Below are 23,653 nucleotides of genomic sequence, written 5' to 3'. Positions count from 1 at the left end.
TCGATATAACGTGACCTGATATAACAAGAATTCGGATATAACGTGGTAAAGCAGTGCTCCAGGTGGGGGGGTGGTTGCACACTCCGGTGGATCAAAGCAAGTTCAATATAACGCGGTTTCACCTATAATGCGGTAAGATTTTTTGACTCCAGAGGACAGCATTATATCGAGATAGAGGTGTACTTTTCAAATAGAGGGCAGAAAGTGTTCTGAGAATGCTCTGTGAAGAGGGACAAAGCACTGAAATTACAGTCTGTTTTTCCCTTTCCTCCCCCTCAGATTTAGCTCTTAGCTATTGTAGTCTTTGTTCCATTGACTATAAGGTGTAAAATAGTTTACATGCCTGTTTTGCTACAATCAAAGCCCCAGACACTGAAATGACGTTCCAGATAGAACTAGAGAACGCTAAGGGCTAGGTTGTAGCTTTAGGCACAGCCTTGAGTAAGGAGTGGTGTGTAAATTACACCCCTAGGAGTAGCCCAGGATACAGCTCCTCCCCTGCTTTCTCTATGCTACCTGGGAGTAGAAATTACAAATGATAAATTATGATATCCCCCTGCTTCCCAGAGCCATCTCAACTGTGCTGGGCAACAAGTAGAAAAGTAGAGCCAAGCCTCTGCCCATTTCTGCCAACCCTGCTCCAGACAGAGAGGGAGGAAAAGAGTGTGCAGCACCTCCTTAGTCCTATATGCCTGGACCCTGGTCTGGGCTGCCCACACAGGTTATAAAGGGGGTGGTTCTTATTCTCTGTGATCCCTGTATAGGTGAATAACTCAAGTCACAAGCTAGCCCCACCTGAAAAAAGATGAATATTAGACAATGACATGCACATGATTAGATCAATTACGCTCTTAAATGGGAGTCTGTTGGGGTTTGAATATCACTCAGGAAACATCTGAGGGACCAGCCCAATGGTGTGGCTGCAAAATCTATGCCAAATAGAAATCACTTCCATTTTAAACGTGGAAGGCCAGACCAACTCAGGCTGAGTGCATTTTGCAGGTAATACATTCTCTGGATAATTGCAACACTGGCTTTATTGCTGCTTTGCTGATGCACTCAACTGATGGAAGGAAATTACCTTCCTGAAGATGCCATTCAGCCTGACCTAGCAGCTTAAGGTAAGGCATTAGGAAACAGCAACATGACAGAAAGCAGGGGAAGGGCAATTCCCAGCACGCAAATGTGTTGATAGATGATTCAGCTTCCTAATTTTATAACGAGCTCTTGTCTTGTGAAAATATGGATTCCCATTTTTACCAGCACTGGCTGTACAAGCATGGGCCTGATTCGTCTCCCATTGAGGGAGATTTGACACTGGCTTCTGTGAGAGTAGATTTGGGCCAATAATTCATAAACTGAATGAATGCTTGTATTGCATACATTTTTAGAGGGACTTTGCAGATTTCAAGACACTTGCTCATGGTAAGCATTAATTCTGCATATTCAATGTCACCATTAGCAACATTTTATCAGATCACATGTAATTTCTATACTTGTTATTTAAGAATCAAATGTCTGCCACACATCAGACTGACCAGTTCTCTTACTCTTACTCTAAAGTTATAGAGCCTGATTCTGATCTCACTTACTCAGGTTTTACTCCATTGAGTTTGGCGGAATTACTCCTGAATTTCACCAGTGGGAGTGGGATAGCAGATGATGTTTTATGCTGGTTCAGTTCTGAAACTGAGTGGGGAGGAGGAGGAGGAGAGACGGAAATACAAAAGAGGAGGAAGAGGTAGACAATGTAATAAAACATGTAGGCTATATTCCTAGTTTTATTTAACTACTGCTTTGAATAGGTGTGAAGTGATTCTAGGGATTTTATAAAGACAGAGTATCTGTTTAAATGTATAATTATACTGCTACAGTGTAGTGATGTGGATAATTGTGCTATTAAAAAGAAGCACTTTCGTCCCTTTTTTTTTTTTTTGTATTATGGCTCTTTTACGCATCATAAAATACAGTATTATCCACAGCAGTGTTTAGAAACAATCTTTTTGTCCTCAGTCTCTACAGATCACTGCAGCAAGAGGGTGAGCGAGCAGACCACTGCCGAGTGATCCAGCCAAAGCCTAAAATGATGTCTCTGGGCCACGTTCTAATAGCGTTATTCATTGTGAATAGCACTTTCCTCCCAGGGGAGCGAGGTGCTACTCAGAATGAGTAACATGGTGAGGATATGGCTCTTTGCGAGGCATTTCCACTTGGTGGTAGCATCTTCACTGATCCATGTGCACACACTGGGAAATAGAGTCCAACATTTCAAATCTTGTATCTTGTGCATATATGTACACACCCAGAGAATAATGAAATTCCAATTAAAATGCCAGTTATAGATATTACTTACATTATAAAGCAAGGTATATGCTTTTGTTTGTTTTATGGGAGAGCTGGGTGAACCATAGATAATTAAATCTTGCCCCTCCGGGGAGCATTTTTTTCCCCATGGAGCAATTTTGTGTGTATTTTGACAGTTACAGCTCAATAGTCTACAGGCATCAAAAATATCAACTAGAAAACCGAGAGCTCACTATTATAACATTAAATGCCTTAAAGCTCAAAACCAGAAGCTATAACAACAAATGGGCCATCCAAGGTTCATTTTCCTACTTGATCCTTTCATCCCGTGCAGGGTGACAAAATGGAGGATATTTTCTAAGTCTTCCAGAGAACAAGATAATTCAACATCCCAAAGTGTCTTGGGTGTTGCTCTTTTTTTTTTTTTTTGATACTATTGGAAGATCTGATTCATCAAGACAGATGCATCAGGGACAAAAATGTATAGTGTTATGGATTAGAAATATGAGGGTATGTCTACACTACCCGCTGGATTGGCGGGCAGCAATCGATCCAGCGGGGATCGATTTATTGCGTCTAGTCTAGATGCGATAAATCGACCCCCGAGCCCTCTCCCGTCGATTCCTGTACTCCAGTGCCGCAAGAGGCTCAAGCAGAGTCAATGGAGGAGCGGCAGCAGTCGACTCACAGCGGTGAAGACCCCAGGGTAAGTCGATCTAAGTACGTCGACTTCAGCTACGTTATTCACGTAGCTGAAATTGCGTAACTTAGATCGATTCCACCCCCAGTATAGACCAGGGCTGAGAGTTCTTGGTCACTTATACCACCCCTCCCTGGAACCAACACAGGGTAGCATTCATAGATTTCTATAGCAGCCCCATTGGTTTTCTGCCTAGTCTTACCCTGAATACAGTACTTGCAATCATAAATATCATAAGAACCTCCTGTGGCAGTTTACTCAGCTTTTTGGTTGGTCTATGCCATACTTCTAAAAAAAATGTTCTTAATTTTAGGCCATTATATTTTCTTCTGCTTGCCTGGACTCCTGATAACTTCTTTGCCTCCAAACTTCCTACTTGTTTATTCCTTGCAGGTACTTTTAGGCTGTTACCTTATTGTTGGTTTGTTTTTTCTAGGCTGGAGAAATTAATTTCTATTAACTTCCTTTTTTTTTTTTTTTTTTTTTTTGGAACCTGGCATTATTTGTGTCTTTGGATACTGTCCACTTTAATGTGATCATTTTTGGAATCCGGAGCTGCTTGCTATGCTCCAGATGCTATATAGAGTGGAATAATTGCGACCTGGTCCTATATGATACCTCTTTTTCTACAGCATGTCTCAGCGTGGCGTTGGCATTTCTGGCATCAGTCACAGTGCATGGTCATGTTCAATTGTTTCTCTGTAAAGCACCTGTTTACATCCACTTAAGAATGGTGCTTTCTCACAAGTGTACAGATTGCAGAGCCATACAGGGGTTGCTATTTTTAGCCTGGTTAGAGTGTTGCAGCCAGACCTAGTTCTTTGTCTCTCCTATAACTCATAAATAATCAGTGATGCGTAATGGTACATTTTATAGTGCTGGAGCCCTACAGAAATGCACCCATCACACACACAATCTTTCTCCCTCTCCAGTCTCTTCACCTACACGTACCGCACATGTGTCCTTCTGTCCTGCAGGGCAGAGCTGAGTCTTGATGCAGTCTAATGCTCTGTCCTTCCACACAGAAGCGCAGTTCCTGGCGGGGGAGGGATGAGGCTGCAGTGCTGTTGTTACTGAAAGTGGGTGTTGCAAGCAAATTCCTGCTTGAGCTGTGAGGAGCCAACTGGCTTTCCTGTCACCTGTGGCTTCTAGAGCCTGGCCTGTTCCACCCCTCACCTAACACTGGTTCACTGCTGGCCTGGTGCCCTGGCTACTGCTCCTCACCAGAACTACCCTGGAGTGGTAAGAATGCAGGGAGCAGGGGTGGTAGGGAGACCAGAGGTGAAGAGGATATTCCAGGGGTCTCCCCATACATTACCCATCCCAGACTAGAGGTGAGTGGGATACACACACTCCACCAACTCTCATAGGAATCCCATCACCGTAAGCTCCCCCTAGGCTGGGGGAGGATTTCTAAAACTTCCCCCATGCACCACCTCAGTGAAAGGGGACCCTCTCATAGGGAATACCACCCCTAGCCTCCATTTTGAATCCCTCTGCAGGTAGCAGGCCATGCCTCTGGTCCTGTGTCTGGGCTTTTGTGTGGGGGGAGGGAGGGAACAATACTGCCCAAGCTGGTTACCTCAGGGAGCAGGGGGCAAATCCCCCACCCTCCTTTCAGCTTCAGTTCTTCCTGCCTCCACCCCAGCCTGGTTCGGGGCTGCTCTAGCAGCCCGACAGCCCTGTGCCTAAATAGAGATAAGATGGTTGACAAATCCTCTATGACTGGCATGTGGCTGTGCAAGTGTGTGTGAGCCCTTCTGCAACCAATGGAAGAAGCCCCTCAGCACTGCTGCACTTGCACCAGTACTGTCCTGAGGACAAGACACTGCTGAGATTATATCCAGGAGGGGCTTTCACAGTCTGTGCAGGGAATGCCTCCCTGAGCTGAAGCAGGTGCTGCTGATTCTTGTTAGCTCAGAGCCTTACAAGGAGCTAGGTTACTGTGACGAAAGGTGGAAAGAGAGGTTTCTGGGCAGAAACCAGGAGAAGGAGACATAAGGGCTACGCTATCTGTGCTTTCCCTGATGTTAACAGATTGTTCAGCTGCACAAAGAGAGTGTGGCCCGGGGCTTCGTTTGTTAAACACAAACCCTGTAAGTAAAATGGAAATCCCAGGAAAGATTTTGTTTTGCTCATCACAGGCCTCTTGTGAATGTTCTGTTCAGCTGCTAAGACCTCCGACACTACCTCCTGAAATTTTCAGTTCACCACGTGTCATCCAATCATACTCTGGCTTGTGTTATCTGAACCTACAAATGCAACATATACCTGAATAAAATGCTGGAGTATTTAAGGTGAGACCTGCTGATACCAGTTAGTCAAGGAAGTTTCCTGACACAGTGCAAGTCATCAGTTAAATACCGGAGCATATCTTCTGCTTAAAACAAAAGCAAACAAACAAACAAACAAAAACCACTTTTTTCCAGTTGGAAGAAATTTTGATCTAAATTGTCCTGTGTCCGTACTAAATAATTCACGCGAATCCCTGAAGGAATGATGGTGTGTTCTACCCTCTGTATACTTGAGAAACAAAGTTTGGATCATTTTAATGAATCCTGAAGAGACACAAGTACAGCATCATTTCATCTGTGGTTAAACACTTCAGCACAGACACAGCACTGAACTGGTGGCAAGAGCATGGGGCAGCAATTACTGCTGTGAGAATTGTACTGGAAGGAAACAGAGAATTTATTTAACTCTCCAACTCAGCACTGTAAGTTAATTTGGACATGCTATATTCCCCGGCACAGCTATACATTTTAAAATAAGCACAGCCAGGTGTCTAGCTAAAGAGAGACGGTATGGTGCAACCAGGGCCAGCTCTGGCTTTCTGGCCGCTCCAAGCAAAAAAAAAAAAAAAAAAATGCAGTGGCAAAAAAATAAAAAAATAAAAACCTGTGGCGCGGCCGGAGCCAGGGTGCAGGGGGACTCCATGCCCTGCAAACAGGGCCGTCTCCAGGCACCAGCTGGGCAAGCAGGTGCTTGGGGCGGCCACTCCAGAGTGGGGCGGCAGGTGCAGCTATTTGGCGGCAATTCGGCGGACGGTCCCTCACTCCTGCTCGGAGCGAAGGACCTTCTGCCGAATTGCCACTGCAGATCGCGATTGCAGCTTTTTTTTTTTTTTTGGCTGCTTGGGGTGGCCAAAACCCTGGAGCCGGCCCTGCCTGCAGATGTGCCCCAGCTAGTGGGGGGAGCGAGGGGAGAGAGAGAAGGGGACGGGCAGGGCTTCAGCGGGGTGCTGCCACGCGGCCCCTCCTGCCATGCCCCCTGTCGGGAGGGCTCCACAACACTCCAGTCGGCTGGGAGGGAAGGACGCGGGCTGCCCTGCCGGGCTTGCTGCAGGGCACTCCCGTCCTCCACGCTGCCTCCCCCTACAGGGCGGCTGGAGCGGAACAACAACAACAACAACAACAACAAAGCAGCTGTGCCGCCCTAGGATTGGGCGGAATGCCGCCTCCTACAAGCTGCCGCCCCAAGCACCAGCTTGCTCGGCTGGTGCCTGGAGCCGGCCCTGGGTGCAACGTAATCCAACTGTGCTCTGAAATATACTGGTGTGTATTTTAAACAAGCTGCCTTTTAAATCTTGTGCCTACAATTTATTTATCTCTGGAACAGAAACATGGCAACTGCACCTCACTTTCTGAAATGTGGCATGATATTGCCATCTTGCTCCCAGTATAATTGGAGCATACCTGTTGTATGAAGTGGTTAGAAGTATCTGGCTAAGAAGAAAGCTGCAGAATCTCTTATGTACTGTCAAGACATGCTTAATAAATGGATCCAATTATTTTCATACTGTAGCAAAAGTAACTGTGTAGTGTGAACTCTCATAATTATGACCCTGATTCAGTAAAGTGTAACACCAACAGACCCCGGTCGTAGGCGGGCAGGGTCGAACCTGGGCTCTCTGGAACTAAATGCAGCTCAGTGGTTTCAGCATTAGCCTGTTAAACTCAGGGTTGTGACTTCAATCCTTGAGGGGGCGATTTAGGGAGCTGGGGCAAAAATCTGTCTGGGGATTGCTCCTGCTTTGAGCAGGGGGTTGGACTAGATACCTCCTGAGGTCCCATCCAACCCGGATATTCTATGATTCTATGAGCCTCTACTACATGAGCCAAAAGCCATATGACTCTTAGCTAAGGGTGTAGAGCAGACTCATTACTCTCTCTCTAAGTGGTCTTAGCACCACTTGGTGACCAACATGTGTATTCATGGGAAAGGTAGTGTTGTCTAGTGGATCGAACATTGGACGGGGGCTTGGGAGACCAGGTTTCAATTCCTGGCTTTGCTAATAGTCTGCTGGGTAGCCCTGGGCAAGTCACTTCCTTCCCCATGCCTCCATTTCCCCTTTGGTTAAAAATGGACATCATGACACTGACCACCTTTATAAAACACTTTGAGATCTATTGATGAAAACTGCTAAGTATTATTATTACTCTTTTTTATTATTATTATTGTATTATATATATAATAGCATTATTATTATTATACAACATTTCTAGACCAAATTTAACAGCCATTTAGAATGCTTTCCCATTAAATAGTAAAGATGTTTTTAAGGACTATGATGTTGTGTAATAAGTAAGAAAACAGTGATTTAAAATAATAGCACTAGTGTGCTCTAGGTGTTGGTGTTGAATAATCCTAGCCACTTTCACATCACAACAAAACAAACAAACAGATAACCCTATTGAAGGAATGACTGATTATTTTCTTCCATGCTTTTGCTAGAGACCCAAACAAACTGAATTTATATCATTGTACTTGGACTGTGGTTAACACAGTGAACAAATAGACCTACACGTTGCATGTTTCATGGGCATAATGTTGGCAGCAGGTTAATTTGATTACTATGTATCATTTTACTATTAGAGTTTATGTCGTTTTCATTTTCTAATAAATGGAAGAAATATTTTAAAGATGGGGGAGGGGCAGGGGGGGGTGTCACACCTGTCAGGAGTGATCCTGCAATCTTCATTGTCACATGAGGTCATTCATTGTTGCTGTACACTGGGGCATGACATCAGATTGGGGGAAAGCTGAATGTCTAGCAAATGTGCCTCTGCTACTCTACAGTGTCAAGAAAGGAGAGAGAGAGGCATTTATAGAGAGAAATTCTGGTTGTGGCTCCTCCACGTATAAATGCAGCCCAGAGACCTCTTCTCAGAATTGATGTTTCTCATCTGGCAATTGGCTGATATAAATCCCACCAGAACAATATGGGGTTTATTGATTAGATTCTCTCTGATGTCAGTGCATATCACCTAATTACCATGTATATCTATTGAGCTTGGTGGATTTGTGGGCTTTCTGGTGAAGGGGTGATTACAAGTATTGTGATGTGTCTAACATTGACTTTTGCAACCACCAAGTAGAGATGGTTGTTTAAAAAAAAAAAATCAAAATTTTTGTTTAATATCTGTGACTGTATTGCCAAGGATTAGCGTTAACTAGCATCCATACAGGCTATTTTTTAAGCCCATGCAAAACAACATTCAGAGTACTGGTTGCTCTACACTTTTGAGAATCAAATCCCAATCTCTTTGGCTGGGCTCATTACTGATGGAAGAATCTCAGGATGTTTAGCAGTTCAGAAGCGCGTCTCTTTGGAACGGGAAGTATGGGAGGGAATTGTCAAAGAAGCTCAATATACTTATGTACCTTATTCCCACTGAATTTTATTGGCAGCTGGGTGCCTTAGGCACCATTGAAAATCCCAGCCGACAACTTTGCAAGGGCAGGAAGTCTCATGAGATTTCCAGGTCTTCCACTTCTGGTTCCAACTGAAACAGAGGTACATAGACAGGAGAGGGTAAAACATTACTAGCCAGAGTTTTTTTTACTATCCAAGGGGTGGCTCAGCTGTATAAAATTCAAGATTCAGCTTCAGTTTGGGTTTTATACAGTGATTGAAATCCGTTCTTGTTTTTGTCTGAACTACTTTGACTACCCAGACCGTCCAGTTATACCATTATTGTTCTCCTATAGTTGCCTTTAGCCACGGGGCTGTATTGCATTTACTGTGGAATTGTCCTGTTCTGAGGGATACCTGGGAGGCAAACAAAGGTGTGTTTTGAACTTGAATTAGCTAACCTGAGTTAAAATAGCAGTGAAGGTTTGGCAACTTGGCTTCTAACTCAGGTTAGCAGCTCAAGTTCAACCCCCGGGGGTTGCCCTATAGGCTAGAACTCGCACTGCTATTGTCTTCACTTCCATTTTAACCTGAGATAGCTGACCTGAGTTAAGAACAAACCTCTCTTTGCGGTGTGTAGACGTACCCTCAAGTGTGCAGGGGAAGGTTGCCCCTGCTCCATACACCACTTCAGGAGAGGCAGCGTACTCAGCCTTCTGTGCCCAGTTCAGCCCCTCTTTATCATCCTCACCCTTTTGGGGTGTCTTGTATCCCATGGGGCACTAGAAGGCATCAGCCCCTGTGCTTGGGGCTCCTCAGGACTCTTCCTTGCACACTTGCCCCTTGCATACCCATGTCGTGGTCAGGCACAATCTGCCCCGTAGTGGGAAGATGTAGTATGATTTTTCTCTGCTGATTTACCACTTTCAGTTCAGTCCATATGTACTAACAGATGGATGGACACAAAGCTCTTGGGGTTAAATAATGGGCTTGCACCTGTGTGACTGAGAACAGAATTTGGATCACTATCTTCCTGTAGCAACATACATCTGTGCAAAGGACTTGGGTGAATATTCCCCAGAGTGCATTTCTCTAAACGCTTACGTAAGTCAATATAGTGAATGGGGGCGGGGGAGGAGGGAGAAATCAGGAAAAGCAAACAAAAACAAGGCTTCTTTGTGGTGACCTAATAATTCTTGCCTTGACAAAAATAAATGGCTCAATTATTAATATGTGACATTTTCATTGCATCTCCTGCAAATAAATGTATACCTCCTTCCTGATAAATTAACTGTTGTGCTTCATAAATGACTTTGTTCCGATTTCTTAGGAGCTTAGCACTTTGCACAGAAATACTTTAAGAAAATTATCTGCTTCCTTCGCTTCTATATAGATCTTCTAGCTGGCATTTTATTACATGCAACAAATTCCTTCACTTCAAGGATTTCCTTTTGCTTGGAACTTATTTAGCCCACCCTGTTATATCTTACTATGACAGCTACCTGGGTCAAACCCTTATCCCTCAATGGTCATGTCTGTTACATGTCTGGCATGACTAATGGTATATTCCAGGATGAGCACAGCTGTAGTTTTATCCACCTCTTTCTGTATTCATTGGCAGGAACAGTTCATCATGACTAGGAGCTTCTAAAATTTACTTGCTCCCTTATCAGCAACAAAATATATTTCCCCCCGAGCTGTACTGTGGTTTGCAAGGCTAAAAGCTAAATGCTGTGGTGATCAGCATACAATAAATGCCTAAGACAAATAGATATGATCAGCCACTGGTCCTCACTGGGGATTGAACTCAGAGTTTTCAGGGTTAAAACAATGATCCTCTACCACTTTTGCTAAAGAATTAACTCATTAACTGCCCTCTATAGTATGTTCTTATCCTCTTAGCACTGAAGGTTCTGGGTTTATTTCCCCACTGACAATCCATGGTGTGAGGTGGTTACAAATGGTTGGCCATAAAGGGATTTGAACTGCTTTGGACCTCAAACTATCAGGATGTGCTTATCCAGGTTGGGGAAGTACGTAACCCATGCTAGGAAAAGAGACTTGGAGCCCTCTAGTACAGGGGAGGGCAAACTACAGCCCGTGGGCCGGATCCGGCCCATCAGGGCTTTCAATCCAGCCCATAGGATTGCCAGCCCTGTGGTGCAGTGGGGCTAAGACAGGCTCCCTGGGGGAAGGGGAGGCACAGGGCTCCATGTGCTGCCCTTGCTTGCAGGCACTGCCCCCACCCCCCGCAGCTCCCATTGGCTGGGAACAGGGAACCGTGGCCAATGGGAGCTTCGGGGGTGTTACCCACAGGCGCAGTCTCCACTCCACCCCCAAGAGTCACTGCCGGACATGCTGGCCACTTCCGGGAGCAGCACGGGACCAGGGCAGGCAGGGAGCCTGCCTTAGCCCCTCTGCATGCCGCTGCCACCCGGAGCCGCTCGAGGTAAGCAGCACTAGGCCAGAGCCTGAACCCCAAATCCCTCCTGCACTCTGTACCCCAACCCCCTGCCCTGAGCCCCCTAGCCCCCTGCCTTGAGCCCCCTGCTGCACCCTTCCTGCACCCCAACCTCCTGCCCTGAGCCCCCTCCTGCATCCTGCACTCCAACCCCCATCCCCAGCCCTACATTCATGGCCCTGCATACAATTTTCCCACCCAGATGTGGCCCTTGGGCCAAAAAGTTTGCCCACCCCTGCTCTAGCAGCTGGTTCACATAAGACGACAGGACACAACTACCGCTGCTAGCTGACAGAGTTACTTCTCCAGGTCAAGCAATATTAACTTGCATTTTTAACATGATAGATTCCAGGCTCAGTTCCCTGGCAACCCAGGATGACAGTTTTCATATCACTACATTTGGGTGATAAAAATAAATATAAATAAATATGATGACCAAAAAAACCCCCTGGAATTGAACCTAAAACCGGGAATGTGGGAATTATTCTGATCTCACGCTGGCTTTACACCAGTATAATTCCTCTGAGTACAGTGAAGTTACTCCTGCTTTACACTCGTGTGAAATCAGAAGCCAGACCCTTTGTCTTTATTTATTCAATGCACCACATAGCCATTGTGAAAATTAGACTACATACAGTACGCAACATTTTAAATTTTTAATACGTGCTCTAACTTCCATTAACTTTAGTGAACAGCCCCTGGAGAAAAGAACCCTTAACAGATAGTTTATATCATGCCTGAAGTCAAACTTCAGTATGAGAAGAGTTACATCTGCTGAAGAACGCCCGCATTGTCCAATCAAAACACATACCAGCCTCCTCTAGGGATGAGGGTGTCCAACTGGTTGTCTGTCTAACACCTAACTGGTTGGTTTATGGAGTGCTTCCTGGTCATATGGGACCCAGTGTTCAGAAGTGTTCAACGTCGTAACTGGGCCCAAATCTTCAAAAACTGTCAGTACATCATGTTCTGAGCTCTTTTGAAAATCTCTCTCTTATGTAAGTGTCTCAGGGGATCGTTGTAGTGCAATCACAGGCTGTGCCTGCAGCTTGAGTAGACATTTGGGTATCTCTACACAGGGATAAAAGACCCATGGCAAGGCCACAGGTGGCCTGGGTCAACTGACTGGGGCTCACGGGGCTTGGGCAGCAGGGCTAAAAATCGACATTGAGGTTTGGGCTGGAGCCTAAGCCTGAGCATCTACACAGTGATTTTTCAGCCCTGAAACCCGAACCCTGAGAGCCTGAGTCACCTGACCTCAGCCAGCCATGGTTTCTTTTATCCCTATTAGCTCAGGTACCAGATTAGTGAAGCAGCAACAGTGCATGCTTCAGCACAGGCTGTACAAGCCTGCCCGGAGCCCTGGGTAATGCACTGAAATGCATCCTGCCGTGGCTTTGCTGCTCCAGGGCCTGAGCTAGGTAGATTAAAGCTAGCACGGGTATGCCGGCTCAAGCTGTAATCACACCCTAGGATTGCACCATAGACATTCCAGAAGTGGGAGCTCAGCTCAAAATCTGGCCCCAGTTTTGGATGCAGAGTACTCGAAAGGCTGGCCCTCAGCTTTTCTGAATATCTGTTCCATGATGCTGCATCCCTTTTTGTTTCCTGATGCACCTCTGCTAGTCACCCCTGCAGTCGTGTTGCTCACAGAGAGAGGAAGTCTCAGCTAACCTGGTCTCCAAGGTTAAAACCAGCATCAAGGTGCTAAGAAGCACTATTGCAGGAAAACGTATTGAGTGAGATTAGCAGGTTTTGAACTAGAATGAGCACGACTGCACAGAACTAGAAGTCATCACAAGTCATGGAGGGTCTGCCCTTCCAGGACAAAATTGCTCATCGCACCTGGATCACTGCCTGTTTTCAAACTAGAGCATGAGACAGTTTATGAACTTAAAACACATTTTCCAACCTTAGGAGATTTTTTTTTTGACTGCCTGTTCTCAGCAAAGAAATATAATTATAAATAGGCTCTTTTTGGCAGGGGGCAGGAGTGGTATTTTTGTCCCATTTCCTAGAGGATAAAAAATTACAATATGTTTGAATGTGCATGTTTTCCCACTTTGTGCTACAGGGGCTGCTTGCCATAAGGACTGCCGAAAACCCAGCCTTAGTCGATAGTGTTAATATCCTTACTTCGCAGTCACCGCTGAATGTCTTTGCCAGAAAGTCTTAATAAAAGACATTGCTTCTTTCCCCTTAGAATGGCTGTGGTTGGAAAGGAGCTCTCATGAGTCATCTAGCTCATCTGCCGGCACCGTGGCAGGACTGATCAGCCCAATTTCCCTGTGCACATTCGTGTTAACTCCCTGTCTGAAAGGCTGAGTATTGACTCTATCCATGCTGACGGTTTATGCTTTTATTTCTCTAATAATCTGATTCAACTTTGGTTTGGTGCTGGACTGAGGTGCAAGGGACAAGGTCCTGGCACTGTGTTGTGAAGAGAAGGAAGCCCCCCCCGACCCCTTGTTACTTTTTCCCACTCCAGCAACACTCTCCTCCCTCTCCCCCTGTAGATGGGCAATTTTTACAGCTGTGCCCCCATCCTCTTTGGGAAGGAATTTTACTCAGCTCCCCTCCCACCAAGTGGTGGATGTTTTTTCCAGCAGCTGCTTTTTCCCCCAGAGACCGGTGCTGGAGTCATGTACTTCAGGAGTCACTGCTGTGCCAATGTGCTCTGCAGGAAAGACTCTTCTTCCCCTGCCCAGCAAAGGACAGAATCTCGACTGGTGGCTTGGGGAGGTGCTAAGTCTAGAGACTGACTCTTGTGCCAGCAGAAACAGCATGACCTCAAGATTCTGCCTGCTAGCCCCACGAGCCCCAGCACATGTGGGGTTGGCAGTAGGGCCTAGCAGAGGGTACGTGCTGCACTTTAGCAAAAGAGAAACAAACATTGCCCTGTGACGGTACAATGCTTCCCCTATGCACAGAAACAGCAACATCTGTGGATGGCAGGATTTAGCTCTTAATTTTAAATTCATGAATGTGTATGGCGCAAAACTAATAAAGGATTTAAGATTTGGATGCGATCTAAGGTCCCTTCCAGATTCCTAAGCAGGACTTTGGGGGAAATGAAGAAATGAATATCCTTGAAAAATCAGTCCCAGGTTTTATCCTGATCCCAGTGCACGCTGGGACAGGTGATAGTTTGGTAATGAGCTGCAATCCTTTGATTCAGTTAGAAGCTTATTAACCAGCAATCTCCTATGATTCAGGTAAATGAGCATCTATTATGAAGGTAGACATCAACTATTATAACTAGCATTTGCTCATTTTAAAGATAAGTAATAATATGACAAAAGATGTCCTTCATTTTGAATAGTATCAGGGGGTAGCCATGTTAGTCTTCATTTTGAATGACTTTGTCTTGATGGGACAAGTTAAGGAAATATATTTTCTCTTCCCCATCCCCTGCCAGTTCCATGATGTAGTTAGTCCTGGTTATAGCCACTGAAATATTAGGACATAGGAAAGTAGTGGTGTATATGCTGAGGGAAACAAACAGAATGATAAACTGTGGCACTTATATGCCCCAATCAGCTAGGCATCTGCAGCAACTCTTCCTAAGTGGACAGCACATGAGAAGAAAGTTCAAGGGAGCATTTTTCATTGACTTAATCAGCAAAGAAGCCATTCTGCTGATGACTCAGTACAATACGGCCACACCACATCCTGCAGAAATAGAAAGATTTGTATAAAGCTAGGGTTTTCTGTTGTTTAGAAGCTCTGGGCAAGTTTTTCCCCCTTTTTTTTCAGCTAGGCATCTATTCTGGAAATAGTGCTGCCACCTATTGTAAATCAGTCATTCTGTTATAAGAATGAGTTATGTATACATATTTGCATGTCCATCATTTAGACTTTAAGTTTAACTCACTGCTCAGTATATTACTTGTTGCTGTCTGTGCTTGGATCCAGAGGGATATGAGTCTGCTACCAGCTAGGGGAGTTAGTTCTTTAACTCAAACTATAGATCCTGGGTTCTGACCAAGTAGACAATCATTACATGTAAGCCAGTGACTAGGGCTCTACAGAGAAGGTGCGCTCTGTGCCATCTGTTGGTGGTCCAGAGGAAGAAACAGAATAATTCATAGATTCCAAGGCCAGAAGGAATCATTGTGATCATCTAGCCTGATCTCCTGTATAACCAGGCCATAACCCCCCAAAATAATTCCTAGAGCAGATCTTTCAGAAAGACACCCAGTCTTGATTTAAAAATTGCCGGTGATGGAGAATCCACCAAAAACCTTAGTATGTTGTTCCAATGGTTAATTACTCTCACTGTTAAAATTTCACCTTATTTCCAGTCTGAATTTGTTTAGCTTCAACTTCCAGCCAGTGGATCATGTTATCCGTTTCTCTGCTAGTTTGAAGAGCCCATTGTCAAATTTGTATTTGCTTGTTTGCAGTGTTGTAGCCATGTCGATCCCAGGATATTAGAGAGACAAGGTGTGAGGCAGTATCTTTTACTGGACCAACTTCTGTTGGTGAGAGAGACAAGCTTTAAAGCTTACATCTCCCTCCCCCTGTGGCCCTGTGCCTCCACTCCCAGTCAGCCCCTGACCTAGTCTAACCTCCCTCACTAGCCCTTATCTGCCTCTGTCTGACCCCCCACCCAGCACCCCACGCTGTCTGTCTCCTCCATAGCCCCTGTCTCCTGACCTGGCCTGCTGCGAAGAAGGCAGCTCTTTCTCTTCCCTTGCTGTCGGGGAGCTGCTGCTTTGTTCAATCACCACAGCGCCCTCTGGTGGGCAAAAGGCGGAACTGCAGAAGCTATTTTCTGCCGGGAGCTGCTGCTGTTCTTGCACCACAATGCCCTCTTGTGGGCAAAAGGCAGAACTGCAACAACATTTTGGCAGACGCTTTTTTCTGCACAAAAAATTAAAAATATGCGGGGCTCGTTAATTATGCACACAGGCAGTAGCGCAGAATTCCCCCAGGAGTAATAGAAGTTTCAGTCAATCAGTCAGGGGACAAAAACAGTATCATCTGACTTAACTAACCACTAACACACCATGAACAATAAAGAGTTGAAGCAAATAGTTTGGGAGCCACTCAACAACTGAGACATGTCCATATAAAGCATTATCAATCAGTTGAAAATTACAAACATTTCTAAACAATTAGTATCCTAATTTGTGAACAGAAGAAAGTAACGGGTCTGGTCATTTTACATTGCTGTTAGTTTGCCTGGCTGCAGTCATGACTGAACCACTGCATACAACATTCATTTGCACGAATACAGCTAACATTCCTCCACCCATCAGAGTAACCATGTTCATCTTGTTAATATTCAACCAGCTCTGCTGGTGGTTGAACTGAATTTTGTCTTGGTACAGTCTCAGTCCTAAGTAAACATTTATAACATCACATAGATGGATACAGTTTAACTCACTTTGATTTGAAGTACTTGTGGCACCTTAGAGACTAACAAATTTATTTCAGCATAAGCTTTCATGGGCTACAGCTCACTTCTTCAGATGCATAGAGTGGAACACACAGACAGAAGATATTTATACATACAGAGAACATGAAAAGGTGGAAGTATGCATACCAATTGTAAGAGGCCAATCAATTGAGATGAGCTATCAGTAGCAGCAGAAGAAAAAACTTTGAAGTGATAATCGAGATGACCCATAGAAGGTGTGAGGAGAACTTAACATGGGGGAAAAAAAATTCAATTAGTGTAATGACCCAACCATTCCCAGTCTCTGTTTAAACCTAAGTTAATTGTGTCTAATTTGCATATTAATTCGAGTTCAGCAGTCTCTCTTTGGAGTCTGTTTTTGAAGTTTTTTTGTTGCAAAACTGACACCTTCAAGTCTGTCAGTGAGTGATTAGAGAGGTTGAAGTGTTCTCCCACTGGTTTTTGAATGTTATGATTCCTGATGTCAGATTTGTGTCCATTTATTTTTTTGCATAGAGACTGTCCAGTTTGGCCAATGTACATGGCTGGCACATGATGGCATATATCACGTTGGTAGATGTGCAGGTGAACGAGCCCCTGATGGTGTGGCTGATGTGGTTAGGTCCTATGATGGTGTCACTTGAATAGATATGTGGACAGAGCTGGCATCGGGCTTTGTTGCAAGGATAGGTTCCTGGGTTAGTGTTTTTGTTGTATGGTGTGCGGTTGCTGGTGAGTATTTGCGTAAGGTTGGGAGGCTGTCTGTAAGCGAGGACTGGTCTGTCTCCCAAGATCCGCAAATGCGGTTGTATCTTAGAGCGTGGCTGTAGACAATGGATTGTGTGGTGTGTCCTGGATGGAAGCTGGAGGCATGTAGGTAAGTATAGCGGTCAGCGGATTTCCGGTATAGGATGGTGTTTATGTGACCATCGCTTATTAGCACAGTAGTATCTAAGAAATGGACCACTTGTGTGGGTTGGTCTAGGCTGAGGTTGATGGTAGGATGGAAATTATTGTCTACAGCCAAACTCTAAGATACACCACATTTGCTCCAATCCCTCAGACAGAGTTAAACGCCTACAAGATCTCTATCAAGCATTCTTAAAACTACAATACCCACCTGCTGAAGTGAAAAAAACAGATTGACAGAGCCAGAAGAGTACCCAGAAGCCACCTACTACAAGACAGGCCCAACAAAGAAAATAACAGAACCCCACTAGCCGCCACCTTCAGCCCCCAACTGAAACCACTCCAGCGCATCATCAAAGATCTACAACCTATCCTGAAAGATGATCCCTCACTCTCACAGATCTTGGGAGACAGACCAGTCCTCGCTTACAGACAGCCTCCCAACCTTAAGCAAATACTCACCAACAACTGCACACCATACAATAAAAACACTAACCCAGGAACCTATCCTTGCAACAAAGCCCGATGCCAGCTCTGTCCACATATCTATTCAAGTGACACCATCATAGGACCTAACCACATCAGCCACACCATCAGGGGCTTGTTCACCTGCAAATCTACCAACGTGATATATGCCATCATGTGCCAGCCATGTACATTGGCCAAACTGGACAGTCTCTAAGCAAAAGAATAAATGGACACAAATCTAACATCAGGAATCATAACATTCAAAAACCAGTGGGAGAACACTTCAACCTCTGTAATCATTCACTGACAGATTTGAAGGTGTCAGTTTTGCAACAAAAAATCTTCAAAAACAGACTCCAAAGAGAGACTGCTGAACTCGAATTAATATGCAAATTAGACACAATTAATTTAGGTCTAAACAGAGACTGGGAAAGATTGGGTCATTACACTAATTGAATTTTTCCCCCCCCATGTTAAGTTCTCCTCACACCTTCTATGGATCATCTCGATTATCACTTCAAAATTTTTTTCTTCTGCTGCTACTGATAGCTCACCTCAGTTGATTGGCCTCTTACAATTGGTATTCGTACTTCCACCTTTTCATGTTCTCTGTATGTATAAATAACTTCTGTCTGTGTGTTTCACTCTATGCATCCGAAGAAGTGGGCTGTAGCCCACGAAAGCTTATGCTGAAATAAATCTGTTAGTCTCTAAGGTGCCACAAGTACTCCTGTTCTTCTTTTTGCGGATACAGACTAACACGGCTGCTACTTTGAAACCTTTGATTTGAAGAGCATTGCTCAGAGAAGATCAGAATTTTAAAGATGGCATAAAGCTGATTTGGCAGAAATTGCTATAAACTCAGGAAACCGGCATCTATTGTTATTGCCTGCAATGTCCTTTTTGCCACCGGGGTAGATTTTTTTTTGTTTGCTTGCCACTAGAAACCAGCTGTTTATCTAGCATGTGAAGTTTTCAGCACATGACTTGGATTTTTACTATTCTACAATAAAAGAGCACCCAACCAATGCTCTGAGCATCTTGGACAGTGTTTTAAAAGTACACTGATAAATAAGCAGACCCACCAATTAGCCCAGATCAAATCAAAGAACCCAGTTAGAACATATATATAACAAATTAATCAAGCTCCTCACACAGTCCCCAGAGTCCCACACCACTACTACACAGCCCTACCCAACATCCATCATGGGTACTGATGGAAAGGCTGGCCTTACCATGTACCCTGAAATTTTACAAATTCACACTCTTAGAGATCGGGTGGGGGTGGGGGTGGGGAATAGCAGCTGATCGATGCAGGGGAACAATTCACATATTTATTAACTGGCCTAAAAAGTTGTCATGCAGCTGTTTGCATCGTTAAACCGGTGCACTGCTTTGCTCCAGAAGTGCTAGGTGAAGTAACTGCCATCTATAGAGGGCCTTTTCTTGCACTCATTGAAATCAACTGAGTTTTGGCTTTGACTTCATTGGAGCAGGATTGGGACCACAGTTTGCAAAGTGCTTTGAGGTCTCATAGTGTAAATGGCACTGTATAAATATAGGATAATTATAATCCTAATTAGAGTTTAGCCCCCTGAAGTTTGACACAATTCCTTTGCTACACCCTTATTGCCTGCCTCTATTTGCATCAATAATGTGAAAATCTGCCGCACATCTGTGGCCCATACAAAGGATAGAGAGCAGGTAGGGCAAGTTAGTGTAATCTGTGATCTGCTGCTATCAATGGTTAACACCCTATCATCAATGACAACTGTGCAATTAAGCTAGTCTCAGTTCTGTGCTAGTTAATACTCTGATAATATAATATTTTGACATTATCAAAATGAAGCATTGTGACATTATCAAAATACATTTTTTTTCAGACTATCTGTTCCATGGAAAATTTCAACGTTTTTACTTTTCATGATGATTTGGAACAAAGGCAGATTTCAAAATGTTGGAATTTCCCGTGGAATGGAAATTCTATTTCCTGACTATCTCTAGTTTTTAATCACTCTAATCAGAGATGGTTTGTCCCACAATAGTATATTAATATCGAAAGACTCTGAACAATCTGTTTGCTTAGCTTTCTGGGCTTTCTCCTAAAAAACACTTTTCCTTGTAATAGTTGCTTTGAATGCTTCAGAATTCCAATAAAAATAACTGGAGATAATCTCAGAAACCTAATTCTTCAGTCTCTGCAAACAGAGTTATAAAATCTGCATTTGAATGGGAATAGATATTGTTTCATACATTATATTTATTAAATTGTTACTCCTATTTCTGTTTTGTGTAAACAGCTTTTTAAAAATGGGAATTTAAAATAAATGGGGAGAGGTGGTGGAGAAAAGACATTGTTATGTGGAGCTAGAAATGAAGCTACACACATTTATGGGGAAAGAAGGGTTTCACATTGCCACATATCAAACTCAGCATTTACACAGTTTTCTTTTTTTGGCCACGTCCCTCTGCTAAACCTGACATGGAGCCAAGGTGAAAGCAGAGATTTTCCCATTACAGAATACCAAATCTATGATAAGCCATGGCATGAAAATCCAGTTGAGGAGAAAACTAAAATAAAAAACAAACAAAACTGCTGCAAGATCAGTGATGAGTTTTGCATTACTTATAAAATCTGTTTTTTCAGGGATCTTATAAATAAAAAAAACATAGGATCAGTAATGTAACATGATGAGAACAACTAACACTTGCATTAGGAGAACTTAAGCAACAGTAAAAGCATTTTCAGCCTGTTGCACAGTACACATGCTAACTTTTGAAGCACCTGAAAAAGTTGTAAGCAGTTGCTACAGTAAAGGTGGTCTGTGAATACTGTACCTAAACTGTGGTCTTCTCAAGATATGTGTGTCAGCTTGCACAGTGATAAAATGAATATCAACTATGATCTTTGCTATGTTCTGTGAGTGGTTGTTCTCTTTTTTCCTAAGACAAGCACGTTCATCATTAAGAATTAAAACTAATGAACACTGCTGCTTTGCTCATCGTCATACTCTGATATTAACTACTATTAATAATAAATGCCAGTAAAACAGAGTGAGCTTCATTCTGGCAGCACTGGGTGAGATTTCAGTGCTTTTCTCAAAGATTAGTTCATAAAAAGGATTTCAGTATTGCAGCTTCTGAATCATTTGCCACGAGGAAAAAGACGACTGACAAAATGTGTGTGTTAGAGTCTGGAGGACTTAAGTGGGCAGAGTTCAGCTTAGAACTTCAAAACCCCCAGACAAGCCTGGCAACTAGTTATGCAAATGCGGAATTATATACACTGCCTTCAAAGCCCAGTGGAGGTTAATTCAAGTTGTGTTTCTAATTCTGCGTATTTGCCAAAAACAAAATGGGAAACAAATAAGTTCTCTCCTAACAAATCCTTCATTGCCCCACTTGTATGTGCTGCCCTCTAAGCTGTCTGGCTGCCTTCCAAGCCTGAATCACATCCCTGGGCTAGCAGTAACCCCAACATCCCCTTTGACCCATCCTCCTTTGCCCTTGATCTTCCTTCACCTCCCTCCTGGAGTTTTCTGTACCTATTTAGATTTTTTACAAAGTATTTCCTTACCTGCATAGTGGTCAAATACAGTGGGCACGTACTCCTCCGGGAAGGCATCATTGGCATAACTCATCAGCAGACAGGTTTTCCCAACCGCACCATCCCCAACCACCACGCACTTCAACATCTTCTTCACGTTATTGCTGCTGCAGTCGGTGCTGTTGCCATCTTCTTCCTTGCAGTTCATTCTTGCTGGTGCTGCTGCTGGTCCCAGGACTTCCAAGTGCACATGAAGGAAAAATGAAGTGCGATTGTATTGACTCTTCCTGAGTTTGGGACGCTCTCAACCTCAGGAAATCATACTAATATTTCCAGGCTGTTCCAGCCGCCTCGAGCAATTACCATATCCGTAAAGAGAAGCATTGAGGTAAATAAATGATACATCGATTTTAAAAAAAGGATTGTCCTTTCTTGTGAGCTTGAGTCAGGAAACACTCATCCTGTCACAGAGACCTTGATATTTATTGCAACTTTAAAAATATCAGCAGTCTGAGGTGTTGATTCTCTTCTCCCCTTCTCCAGAGGAATCGGGGATTCCTGCTAAATCCACTCCATTTTCCATTTCATGTCTAACATGGAGGAAAGCTGGAGGTTTTTAATGGAGTTTTTCCTTTCTTTCTTCAGCTTGCTGTGTGTCAGGAAATCATGGGTTTCCTGCTGAATTCCATATTAGGATCAGTGGGCTTGTGAAGGGCTGCAAACAATAGGAGCTCTGTGTGTGTTTGTACTTTAGAGGAACTATGCCAGGACATAGAGTAAGAAAAACACTAGAGGTCTCACTGCGGGCTAAAGTTGTTAAGCTTCCTGTTTCATCTAAGCACTCAATGCTGTTCTCCGGGCTGGCTGAGATGAGGCTGGTGCTGACTGATAGATACGTAGATGATTTTCAATGGGGAATGCTATGCAAAATGGGGATTCAGGCTTAAATGAATAAGCAGGGAATGGCAGGAGTTCTATAAAGGAACCAGCCTGTAAAATGTGCAATAGAGTCTATCTTAGGGTTTTCTGCTGCCACCCATTGCTGCAGTATCGGAGCATCTTGGGGTGTGCTTTTTCTTTTGGGGGTGTTGGTACATAGGAGTAGAATTGAACACACACGCTTTCCTATGTAAATACCTCTTTAACAATTTGGGTAAAGTAATAAATCAGTCAAGCCAGGAACTAAGAAAATATCCTCTCCTGTCCCCCCCAAAATAAACAAATGAAATTTTTTCTGGTATAGGTGTGTGTGGAGGGAGGTGGGGAGAAAGAAAGCAGATGATGAATTAGGAACTACAGCTCTTCAAAGGGAAGGCTACAGGGCAAAGCTACAGAACAGCCTGCGTAAAACCAGAGTTAAATGGCATAGCTTTTACTCCCTAAAAACTCGAGCAATGTGTGGTCCAGCACAGTTTTGCTATAGTATTTCATATAGTTCTGATCCTCCTTTTATTATATACCTGTCCCAAAGATCCCACTGTGGGTAAACACTTAGGGCCAAATCTTGCTCTCTCTACGCCTGGAAAACTGTGCAATCTCTAGCAGAAGTGAGTCACTAATTTGAAAACAACCCCTTCCTCATTTCAGCCGTTCTCTTCCCTGGGCATCCCAGTGCATGCTGCCCACTCTGTGTCTGCCCTACTTAGACTGTAAGGCCTCAGAGCAGGGAAACAGATATGGAGCTAATCCACGGTGAGGTAACAACAGGCAAGGCTTTACTGAGGTGTGACACATGCCCTGCCTAGCTCATGGCTTCCCAGAAACAACAGGCTGCAGCCTCACGGTGTTGGTGGCGAAGCACCCAGAGGTCGGGCTCTAAGAGAGAGACCGCTCCCCCCCTTCAAAGCAGTAAAGACTAATAGGGCCATCTTGGCCACATAACTACAGTCCTGAGTGGTCACACCCCACTGTTGTAATGCAGCAGGTACAGCAGGGACCCCCTGAGACACCACCCTTTAAGGGCCCAGTCCAAAGCCCATTAAAGTCAATGGGAGTCTTTCCAGTGATTTAAATGGGCACTGGAGCAGGCCCTCACTCCTTTCCCATGGAGCAGCGGATGTGTGTAGAACACTGGGTATCGCAGAGTCTGTACTAGCCAGAGAGCCGAGTGCGTCTCCGCTGTCTGCCTTTAAACTCTCCTCTGGGATCTTGTTTGTGATGAACCTTTGATCCCCCCCGCTCCTCCTCTTGCTCCCTTTCATGAGCTGATCTAAATACGAAGCCTT

The 23,653-nt window shown here is 44.2% G+C and overlaps 1 protein-coding gene across 1 annotated transcript in view; it reads right to left on the bottom strand.

The window, feature by feature from the left end:
* Positions 1 to 22,176, bottom strand: part of RHOJ (ras homolog family member J) — a 71,345-nt gene extending 49,169 nt beyond the window's left edge. The window contains exon 1 of the mRNA XM_034768536.1: positions 21,459 to 22,176. Coding sequence (XP_034624427.1) covers positions 21,459 to 21,636 — 178 coding nt within the window. The 5' untranslated portion in view covers positions 21,637 to 22,176. The remainder of the gene's footprint in view (positions 1 to 21,458) is intronic.
* Between the last annotated feature and the right edge of the window lie 1,477 nt (positions 22,177 to 23,653).

The sequence above is a fragment of the Trachemys scripta genome, chromosome 4 (genome assembly GCF_013100865.1).
Source record: "Trachemys scripta elegans isolate TJP31775 chromosome 4, CAS_Tse_1.0, whole genome shotgun sequence".
NCBI lineage: Eukaryota > Metazoa > Chordata > Testudines > Emydidae > Trachemys > Trachemys scripta.
Note: the sequence above shows the minus strand (reverse complement) of the source record. Positions and strands in the feature narration are given on the sequence as shown.